This window comes from Carlito syrichta, unplaced genomic scaffold (assembly GCF_000164805.1).
Source record: "Carlito syrichta isolate Samal-C Ts95f unplaced genomic scaffold, Tarsius_syrichta-2.0.1 Scaffold316023, whole genome shotgun sequence".
Taxonomy (NCBI): Eukaryota; Metazoa; Chordata; class Mammalia; order Primates; family Tarsiidae; genus Carlito; species Carlito syrichta.
In genome coordinates, this window is record NW_007260119.1 from 684,289 (window position 1) to 695,290 (window position 11,002).

An 11,002-nucleotide genomic window follows, 5' to 3' on the forward strand; every position below is an offset into this window, starting at 1 on the left:
GCCCAGGCGGATCTCGAACCCGCGGACTCAGGCAATCCACGTACCTCAGCCTCCCAAAGGTGCGGGATTACAGGCTGAGCCCTTTAAAGGGATTTTGGCCTAGTGTTAAAAACAGAGGAGGGAGGAGACCACTTGGAAGGTCTTTGCAGGAATCCCAGCAAGGGCGATGGGATTTGGACAGTGTTTTATTCTGCCTCCGTTTGGGGGTGGTGTAAAACCCATGAAAAGACAAAGGAAGAAAAATAATTGCAGTGTTATATCACACTGGTCCTTCTCTCTGCCTTCTAGAAGACTAAAAAACGATCACTGTTTCTCCCATTGTAGCTTCCCCGTTGGTTCGAATAGCCCTTATCTTATTTATAATATAGAAATGAACACTCTACAGGGGCTCACACCTGTAGTCCCAGCACTTTGGGAGACCGAAGCAAGTAGATTGCCTGAGCCCACGGGTTCAAGAGCAGCTCAGGCAACTTGGAGATATCTTGTCCCTACAATGAAAAAAGAAATTAGCCAGGCATGGTAGTACACACCTGTAGTTCCACTTACTGGAAAGCTGAGGCGGGAGGATCACCGGAGCCTAGTGGGTCGATGCTGGGGTGGCCGTGAGCGTGCCACTGCACTTCAGCCTGGGTGACAAAGAGTGAGACTCCAACTCTAAATAAATAAATAGTAAGCGCTATAAAACATTGAAACATTTCAGCATCTTTATTTTTCCATACTAAGTCTGAAATCTCTGTGTATATCTTATACTTGCAGAACATCTCAATTCAGACAAGCTACATTTCCAGCACTCAGAGCCTTGTGTGGCTGCTGTATTAGACACAACAGCTCTAGAATATTCAGGCCTGTTTGAAAAGATAATTAATTTGTAGAAAAAAGTACCTTTGGACAGGGCCAGGAGCAGTGGCTCACACCTGCAATCTCAGTACTTTGGGAGGCCGAGGCAAGAGGATTGCCTGAGCCCAGGGATTTGAGACCAGCCCGGGCAACTTGGCGAGACCTCATCTCTACAATAAATCAAAAAATTAGCCAGGTGTGGTGGTACGCACCTGTAGTTCCAGCTACTTGGAAGGCAGGCAGAAGGATCACCTGAGCTCAGCAGGTCGAGGCCACAGTGGCTGTGAGTGTGCCACTCACTCCAACCTGGGCAACTGTGAGACTCTGACTCAAAAAAAAACCAAAAAAAAAAAAACCCAAAACTTCAGGCGATCTTAGTGACTGTATAGTTTAACTTCCAATTTCACAAAAGGGGAAACAGCAGCCCAGAGAGTACAGGTGGCATTCCCAGAATGCACAGCTGGTGCTGGAGCCAAATCAGACACCAGAGCTGTCTCACTGATCTTACTCAAGATTCCAGGGAACCCATCCTTTAGAAAGCGAATATAGTCTGATTTGTGGTTATTGGGAGAAGAATGATCTGGCGGAGAAAGTGACACTTAAATCTCATTTTATGCTAATGATTTTGGACATAATCGACTCAAATATTTTGTGGAATTATGCTAATATTTGTATTTCATATTTATCAGGAATTATCTTTACTGATGCTGTTTTTTAAAAAAAAATCAGTTTTAAAACCGTACAAGATAGATTGGTATAATTTAACCTCTTTAAGAGGGCTATTCAGCCGGGCTTGGTGGCTCAGCCTGTAATCCCGCGCCTTTGGAAAGCTGAAGTGAGTGGATTGCCTGAGCCTGCGGGTTCAAGACCCGCCTGGGCAGGCGAGACCTCATCTCTACAATAAAATAAAAAAATCAGCTGGGCGTGGTAGCACGCACCTGTGGTTCCAGCTACTTGGAAGACTGAGGTGGAAGGCAGGCAGAAGGATCACCTGAGCTCAGCAGGTCGAGGCCACAGTGGCTGTGAGTGTGCCACTCACTCCAGTCTGGGTGACCGAGTGAGACTCCAACTCAAAAAAAAAAAAGAGGGCTATTCATTTTTTCCACATTTAAAACAGGGATCTGGGCCGGGCTCTGTAGCTCAGTCTGTAATCCCAGCTCTTTGGGAGGCTGAGGGGAGTGGATTGCCTGAGCCCCTGGGTTCGAGATCAGCCTGGACAACTTGGTGAGACCTTGCCTCTACAATAAAAAATAAAAAATCAGCCAGACGTGGTAGCACGTGCCTGTGGTTCCAGCTACTTGGAAGACTGAGGTGGAAGGATCACCAGAGTCCAGCAGGTCAATGCTGGGGTGGCAGTGAGTGTGCCACTGTACTCTAGCCTGGGCAACAGAGTGAGACTCCAACTCAAATCAAACAAATACACACACAAAAACCAGAGATTTTTGGCTTTAGTCTTATCAGTGTTTAAATCTTTTTTAAATTTCTTTATTAGTCTTTACATCGAAAGAAAAAGCCAGCGTTTTCATGCGCAGACACCTGCTGTATAACAGATTTGATCTCGAGCTCTTCACCCCCGGTGACCTGGAGAGAGAGTGCAACGAAGAAATCTGTAATTATGAGGAAGCCAGAGAGATTTTTGTGGATGAAGATAAAACGGTAATTTGGTTGATTATGTTAATTGGCTGGAAACTTACTAAATTGCACACAGGAAAGTAGCACTTTCAGTTATTAGAGATGTTATGCTTTGAACAAAATCAGGGTTGTGTATCTGTGATCTCTATCTACTTCCTTAAAATGCCAATTAGCCTATTTTGACCTGCCTTCTCACTCACTTAACTGTGTTTGTAGTAATTAGCAAGTTATTGGCTGTGTTGTGATTTTGTGTATTTACTGTTTATTATATTTTAAAATAACCAGGGGCAGAGTGAATTTGACTCCAAGACTTCTTTGAGTTGGTGCTCTAACTCAGGCTTTAATCATTGTGATTCTGAGCAATTTCTCCTGTCAGTGACTTTGCCTTTTCTGATTACCCGTATTTGTATTTCTTTTCTTTTTCTTTTTTTTTTGGAGTCAGAGTCTCACGCTGTCGCCCAGACTAGAGGGCAGAGGCATGCTCCCGGCCACCACCGCCTCGACCTGCTGGGCTCAGGCAATCCTTATGCCTCAGCCATCCAAGTAGCCGGAACTACAGGTGTGCGCTACCACAACCGGCTTTTTAAAAAATTTATTGTGAGACAAGGTCTCATCAAGTTGCCCACACTGGTCTCGAACCCCTGGACTCAGGCAATGCTCTCTCCTCGGCCTCCCAAAGTGCTGAGATGACAGGCATGAGCCACCATACCTGGATATTTTTTAAGAAGTCAATTCAGCTGTTTTGACTCTGGAGGTTTCTTTTTCTTCCTCTCTTGTCTTTCACCCCCTCGTTCTGTGCAACTGCAGGACTTCTTCACATGCTGGCACCATGAGGCTGACACTCAGGCAGAAGCAGAGACCCCCGTTGCTGCTACATGTTGCCAGCTGTTTCGTGCTCCTATACCTGGGACCTCCTTGGTGTCCAGGTTTTTATTTTTCTGATGTTACTTTATTCTGGAAAGCAAGAATAAAGGATCACAGTAGGAAAGGGCGGTGGGAGGAGGGAGGAAAGCCAGGGAGTCAGACGGGTCTTCCTTCATGTTGTGTTGACATGTGTTATAAAGTGTCACTGGAGGGCTGCTCACATGTTCCCCTGGGCACACCCTTGCCCACCACATGCAATTTGCCAACAGGCCTGCTGAATTCTTTTCTTTTTTTTTTTTTTGAGTCGGAGTCTCACTCTGTCACCCAGACTGGAGTGCAGTGACACCCTCATGGCCACTGCAGCTTCAACTTGCTAGGCTCGGGCAGGCAATCCTTCCACTTTAGCCTTCCCAGTAGCCAGAACTACAGGTGCTGCTACCACGCCCGGCTAATTTTTGATTTATTGTAGAGACAAGGTCTCGCCAAGTTGCCCGAGGGGGTCTTAAACCCGTGGGCTCAGGCAATCTGCTCACCTCAGCCTCCCAAAGTGCTGGGATGACAGGCTTGAGTCTCCGCGCCCAGCCACAAACATGTTTTCTAATGTTATCACAGTTCCCTGAAATCCACTTCTATTCCCGCAAGTAACCTGAACTTGAAGTGTCTCCAGAATGTCTTTCCAAAATATCCTGAGGTAGCCTGGCATGGGGGCTCACACCTATGGTTCCAACTACCTGGAAGGCTGAGGCAGAAGGATCGCCTGAGCCCAGCCAGTTCAAGGCTGTGGTGACTGTGAGTGTGCTGCTACACTCCAGCCTCGGTGACAGAGTGAGACTCAGACTCAAAAAGAAAAGAAAAGAAAAGAAAAAATCTGGGGCAAACTGAGGGCCTGCCTAGCATAGAAAATTCAGGCTCCACTGGGCATGGTGGCTTATGCCTGTAATCCCAGCCCTTTGGGAGGCCTAGGTGAGAGGATTGCTTGAGTCCAGAAGTTTGAGACCAGCCTGAGCAACATAACGAAACCTCGTTTTTACAAAAAAACAAAAGTAGCCAGGCATGGTGGCATATGCCTGTAGTCCCCCCACTCGGGAGGCTGAGATGGGAGGATCGATCACCTGAGCCCAGAGGGCCAAGGCTGCGGTGAGCCATGATGGTTTCACAACACTCCAGCCTGAACAACAGAATAAGACCCTGACTCAAAACAAAAGCAAAGCAAAGGAAGTTCAGGCTTCTTTGCAAGCATGTCTGGGGCCCACTGCCTCCACTTGACTTTCACTGCTCACTAATGCAATGTTTTCCCCCGACGCCCGAGGGGGGTCTCTGGTCAGTGAAGGGAGGAAGGTGGGTGGGAGCCAGGGAGGCAGAGGTGGGAGGTTGCACTGTCCTCAGAGCAAGCCACAGCCCCTGCTGGAGGGAGCCAGACTGCCACTGGTGGCACATGCCAAGAGTTTGCCAGCCCTAATCTAGGTCACGGGACCTGATGAAATGATAAGAAAGAAATCGAATAAACTTGGAAACTCTGCCTCTTTCTTAGACCGCGTTTTGGCAGGAATATTCCATTAAAGGACCAGCCACAAAATCAGGTAAGGCAGGAATCGATCTGACCCCATTTCTCTCCCTCCCTCTCTCTACTGTCGTGAATACTTTTGAGTTTCATTTGCTTGGGTTCGGCTGTTGCTCAGCGTAGGCATCTTACAGATCCCAGGGAGATTTCTCAGTTATACGCTGGGCTCTCTGCGGCAGTGAAGGCCACGTTCGTCTCTTTACACTGAAAATCAAGTCTGGCGTGATACTGGGGAAATGAGATGATAAGCTTCATGCCACTGTAAACCGCTTAGCTAAATCAAGACTTGTACAGAGTAGAAACAAGATCCCCTCCCTTTCAAGATGTAAGCCATGTTAACTTTTTCTTCCTTTCTACCACTACAAGTGAATAAAATGCTTCTGCCAGATGAGCTAAGATTGCTGGATGGAACTCGGTAGCTTCTAAAGAGGAGCACCTTTATCTTTTCTTTTTTTTTTTTTTTTTTTTGAGTCAGAATCTCACTCTGTCGCCCAGGCTGGAGTTCAGTGACACACTCACAGCACTCCAGTGTCAACCTGCTGGGCTCAGGCAATCCTTCTGTCTCAGCCTTTCAAGTAGTCGGAACTACAGGCATGCGCTACCACACCTGGCTAAATTTTTTTGTTGTATTGTAGAGACAAGGTCTTACCAAGTTGCCCAGGCTGGTCTTGAACCCCTGGGCTCAGGCAATCCTCTTGCTTTGGCCTCCCAAAGTGCTGGGAATACAAGTGTGAGCCACCGCGCCCCGCGTGAATTTCTTTTCTTTTTTTCTTTTTTTAAGTTGGAGTCTCACTCTGACACCCAGGCTAGAGTGCAGTGGCACACTCATGGCCACCCCAGCGTTGACCTGCTGAGCTCTGGCAATCCTTCCGCCTCAGCCTTCCAAGTAGCTGGAATTACAGGCATGTGCTACCACGCCCGGCTGATTTTTTGATGTATTATAGAGTCAAGGTCTCGCCAAGTTGCCCAGGCTGGTCTCAAACCCATGGGCTCAGGCAATTCCCTCACCTCAGCCTCCCAAAATGCTGGGATTACAGGCTTGAGCCACCGCGCCCAGCCGAGAGCCTTTATCTTATCTGTCCTGAGCATCTCTGTCTTCTCTACTGTCTGTGTTTCCGCCAGCTGTCCTTCCGTTCCTCTTAGGGAGGCCCCCATGGCAGACAGTGTTGTTTAATAAATAGATCTCGTGGTTAATACCAAAGTGCGTCTAGTGTCTAGAATACGTTTGTCTTGCTCAGTGTTTAATAATATCCATTAAGCATGACCTATTTAAAAATAAATGAAAGAATAACTATAGCTAAGGCTTTTGGAAGTGCCCCTTAAAATTTCCGGGTAGATTCTCTAGCACAAAGTCTTTGTAAAGAAGTCGGTGTAAGCCGGGCTTGGTGGCTCAACCTGTAATCCCGTACCTTTGGGAGGCTGAGGTGAGTGAATTGCCTGAGCTCGCGGGTTCGAGACCCGCCTGGGCAGCGAGACTTCATCTCTACAATAAATCAAAAAATCAGCCAGGCATGGTAGCGCATGCCTGTAATTCCGGCTACTTGGAAGGCTGAGGTGGAAGGATCGCTGGAGCCCAGCAGGTTGAGGCTGGGGTGGCCGGGAGTGGACACTGCACTCCAGTCTGGGCGACCGAGTAAGACTCCAACTCAAAAAAAGAAAAAAAAAAAAAGAATCCGGTGTGAATGATTTGATGCTTCCCAGTGCGTTTAGACCCAGTGTTCAATTTGATGAAATCATAGGTGATACTTTACAGTGATGATAGTCATGTTATTTTAATGATTTCTTCTAAGATGACAACAGAGAGAAGATCGATGTTATGGGCCTTCTGACGGGACTGATTGCTGCCGGGGTGTTTCTGGTGATTTTGGGGCTACTTGGTTACTATCTTTGTATCACCAAGTGTAACAGGCAGCAACATCCAGGGTAAGTACCAAGTACGATTCTTTAGTTCATTATTACACATTCTATATGCTATTTTGAAATGGATCAAGCACATGGCTGCCGTTTTTTGTTTGTTTTACTTTGTTTTTTGTTTTTTTGAGTTTGAGTCTCACTCTTGTTGCCCAGGCTGGAGTGCAGTGGCATACTCACGGCCACCCCAGCTTTGACCTGCTGGGCTCCGGCGATTCTTGTGCCTCAGTCTTGCAAGTAGCCAGAACTACAGATGCACACCATCACGCCTAGCTAGTTTTTGTGATTTATTGTAGAGACGAGGTCTTACCAAGTTACCTAGAGGGTCTCAAACTCCCGGGCTCAGGCAATCCTCCCGCCTTGGCCTCCCAAAGTGCTGGGATTACAGGGTGAGCCACTGCACCCAGCCTGCTTTTTTTTTTAATGAACTGTTTCTTTCGGAATAATGTTGTTGGGTATGTGGGAGCTTGCCAAGGTGGTGCAGAGTTCCCAGTTTCCCTCGCCCAGTCTCCCACACTGTTACCGTCTTCCATTGGCACGGAAGATCATTAATATTCACCAGGCTCCAGATTTGACGTAGCTGTCATCAGTTTCCCATCAGTGTCCTCTTTCTGTGCCAAGATTCAGTCCCGGTACCATAGGGCACTCAGTTGTCATGTCTTCCAAGGCCCCTTTAGTCTGGGACAATTGTTTGGTTTCCTAATTTAACACTTATGCAAACAACCTAATAAGGCTTTTTTTCCCTGAGTCAGGGTCTCACTCAGTCACCCAAGCCAGAGTTCAGTGGCACAATCACAGCTCACCACAGCCTCAAATTCCTGGGCTCAAGTGATCCTTCTGCCTCAGCCTCCTGAGTAACTGGGACTACAGGTACTTGTTGCTACTATACCTGGCTAATTTTTTTTTTTTTGAGTTGGAGTCTCACTCTGTCGCCCATCCTGGAGTGCAGTGGCACGCTCACGGCCACCACAGCCTCAACCTGCTGGGCTCAGGGGATCCCTCCGCCTCAGCCTTCCAAGTGGCTGGAACTACAGGCATGCGCCACCATGTCTGGCAGCTAATTTTTTTATTTATTATAGAGCTGATTTTTTTATTTATTGTAGAGACGAGGTCTCACCAAGTTGCCCAGGCTGGTCTCAAATCCTCTCACCTTGGTCTCCCAAAGTGCTGGGATTATATCCTATTCATACTTTCAAATTCAAACACAGTTTGAAATTCAAAACACCAGTGGTGATCAGGTAAACTTTTGTATGATAACTTGGTCATTTGACTTATCTTTTTGGCAAAATGGGCAATTTAAAAAAATTCTAACCGAGCTCAGTGGCTCAGCCTATAATCCCAGCACTTTGGGAGGCTGAGGTGAGTGGATTGCCTGAGCCCATGGGTTCGAGACCCACCTGGGCAACTTGGTGAGACCTCATCTCTACAATAAAATCAAAAATCAGCTGGGCGTGGTAGCGCACACCTGTAGTTCCAGCTACGGAAGGCTGAGGTGGAAGGATCACCAGAGCCTAGCAGGTCGAGGCTGTAGTGGCCGGGAGCAGCCACTGCACTCCAGTCTGGGTGACAGAGTGAGACTCCAAGTCAAAACAAAACAACATTCTTCCAACAGAATAGAAACTATTCTCTTTTTTGTTGTTGTTGTTTTGCATTTTTGGAGAGACTGGGTCTGGCTATGTAGCGCAGGTCGGTCTCAAACTCCTGGCCTCAAAAATTCCTCCTACCTCAGCCTCCCAAAGTATTGGGTTTACAGGCATGAGCCACTGTATCCAACCAGACAGTATTCTTGATCATATGTGAGGGAGTATCCAAAAAACTGAAATTATCTTTTGGAGGGTAGGTCCCTTGTAGTGCAGGCTTGCCTCTCTAGATAAGTGTTCTAGGAACCCATTGGCATCAGTGTACTAGCTATGTTTCTTCAATAAAAAAAGTCCCCAAGCTGGCTCAGTGACTCAGCCTGTAATCCTGCACCTTTGGGAGGCTGAGGTGAGTGGATTGCCTGAGCCCGCGGGTTCGAGACCCACCTGGGCAACTTGGCAAGACCTCATCTCTACAATAAATGAAAAATCAGCTGGGCGTGGTAGTGCGCCTGTAGTTCCAGCTACTTGGAAGGCTGAGGCAGAAGGATTGCCAGAGCTCAGCAGGTCGAGGCTGCAGTGGCCGGGAGTGGCCACTGCACTCCAGTCTGGATGACAGAGTGAGACTCCTACTCAAAAAAAAAAAGTTCCCAAAGAGAAATGTTTTGCTGCTGTGGAAGAGGTGAAACAAAAAACAGCAGAAGCACTAAAAGGCATCAAAATTAATGAGTTCAAAATCTGTCTTAAACAATGGAAAAAGCATCTTGATAGGTGAATTGCATCAAACGAAGAGTACTTTGAAGGTGACTGAAGTTTAAACATGGAAAAATAAATACACAACTTTTTATAAATAAGTTCTGAGTTTTTTGGGGTCTCCCTTCATGTATTAAAAGATTCTTTGTCTTCTTTTTTTTTTTTTGAGTTGGAGTCTCACTCTGTCACCCAGGCTGGAGTGCAGTGGCACGCTCATGGTTACCGCAGTCTCGACCTGCTGGGCTCCGGTGATCCTTTTGCCTCAGCCTTCCAAGGAGCTGGAACCACAAGCATGCATCACCACGCTTGGCTAATTTTTTTTAATTTATTTTAGAGGCAAGGTCTCACCATGTTGCCCAGGCTGGTCTCAAACCCGTAGGCTCAGGCAATCCTCTCCCCTTGGCCTCCCAAAAATGCTGGGATTACAGGCTGAGCCACCGAGCCCGGCGATTCTTTGTCTTCTAATTGAAGGATAGCTTTCAACTATTATCAAGTAATATTGGCCGAACTCAGTGGCTCAGCCTGTCATCCCAGCATTTTTGGGAGGCGGATGAGAGAGAATTGCCTGAGCCCGCGGGTTAGAGACCCGCCCTGGCAACTTGGCGAGACCTTGTCTCTACAGTAAATCAAAAATTAGCTCGGCATGGTAGCGCGTGCCTGTAGTTCCAGCTACTAGGAAGACTGAGGCGGAAGAATCGCTGGAGCCCAGCAGGTCAAAGCTGCGGTGGCTGGCTGGGAGCATGTCACTGCCCTCTAGCCTGGGTGACAGAGTGAGACTCCAACTCAAAAAAAAAAAAAAAAAAGTGAAATTAAAATTCTAGACTGGGCTCGGTGGCTCAACCCAATCCCAGTGCTTTGGGAGGCCGAGGTGAGTGGATTGCCTGAGCCCACATGTTCGAGACCCACCCGGACAACTTGGCGAGGCCTTATCTCTACAATAAACCAAAAATTAGCCGGGCGTGGTGGAACATGCCTGTAGTTCCGGCTACTTGGAAGGCTGAGGTGGAAGGTCGCCGGAGCCCAACAGGTCAAGGCTGCAGTGGCCAGGAGCGTGCCACTGCACTCCAGTCTGAGTGACGGAGTGAGACTCCAACTCAAAAAAAAAAAAAAAAATCAGTGTCATGAAAGACAAAGAAAGACTGGGGAACTAAGTGTTCTAAATTAAAATAGAGGCCATAACAATCAATGCCATGTGTGATCATGGACTGGACCCTGGACCAGAAAAAAAATCACTGAAAAAGAAAGTTTGGGGACAAATTTACATATGGATTAGGTATTAGACAATAGTATTGAACCAGAGTTAAATTTCCTGACTTTGAAAATGATGTGAAGATCTTTTCAAAATACTTAATTATATAGCAGTTCTAAAATTCTATTGGCAGCCACTATTCAAAAAAAGCTAATTCAGACAGCACAGCATTCAACAAATTATATTTAATTTGTTGCATTTTTAGAATTTTTGTCCATTTTAAAAGAGGATTATCTAACTATTCAAGTCTAAATACAATACTAAAATGCACTTAGAGGAAGCCAGAAGACTTTAGTAAATCGTTACTGTTTAAATTAATTGGTAAGCATGTAAGGCTGTTCTTAATTATTTCATATCAGATATAAATTGAAGATAGAATGATACATAGAAGGAAGAGCGCCAAACTGGAAGTTTGGAGGCAGTGGGTGGAACTTGAAGCAAATTCTTTTCTTTTCTTTTTTTTTTTTTTAAATCTTTCTTCTGGATTGCCTGCGTCCGCAGATCCTAGTCCAGCCCGGGCAACTTGGCGAGACCTTGTCTCTACAATGAATCAAAAAATTAGCCAGGCGTAGTAGCGCATGCCTGTAGTTCTGGCTACTTGGAAGGCTGAGGCGGAAG

The 11,002-nt window shown here is 46.6% G+C and overlaps 1 protein-coding gene across 2 annotated transcripts in view; it reads left to right on the top strand.

The window, feature by feature from the left end:
* The window catches only part of PRRG4 (proline rich and Gla domain 4), a 23,350-nt gene that overhangs the window by 4,901 nt on the left and 7,447 nt on the right, over positions 1-11,002 (top strand). For both annotated transcript variants that reach the window (XM_008073696.1, XM_008073695.1), the window contains 3 exons: positions 2,330-2,493; positions 4,865-4,913; positions 6,685-6,817. In XM_008073696.1, the coding sequence (XP_008071887.1) occupies positions 2,330-2,493; positions 4,865-4,913; positions 6,685-6,817 (346 nt within the window). The remainder of the gene's footprint in view (positions 1-2,329; positions 2,494-4,864; positions 4,914-6,684; positions 6,818-11,002) is intronic.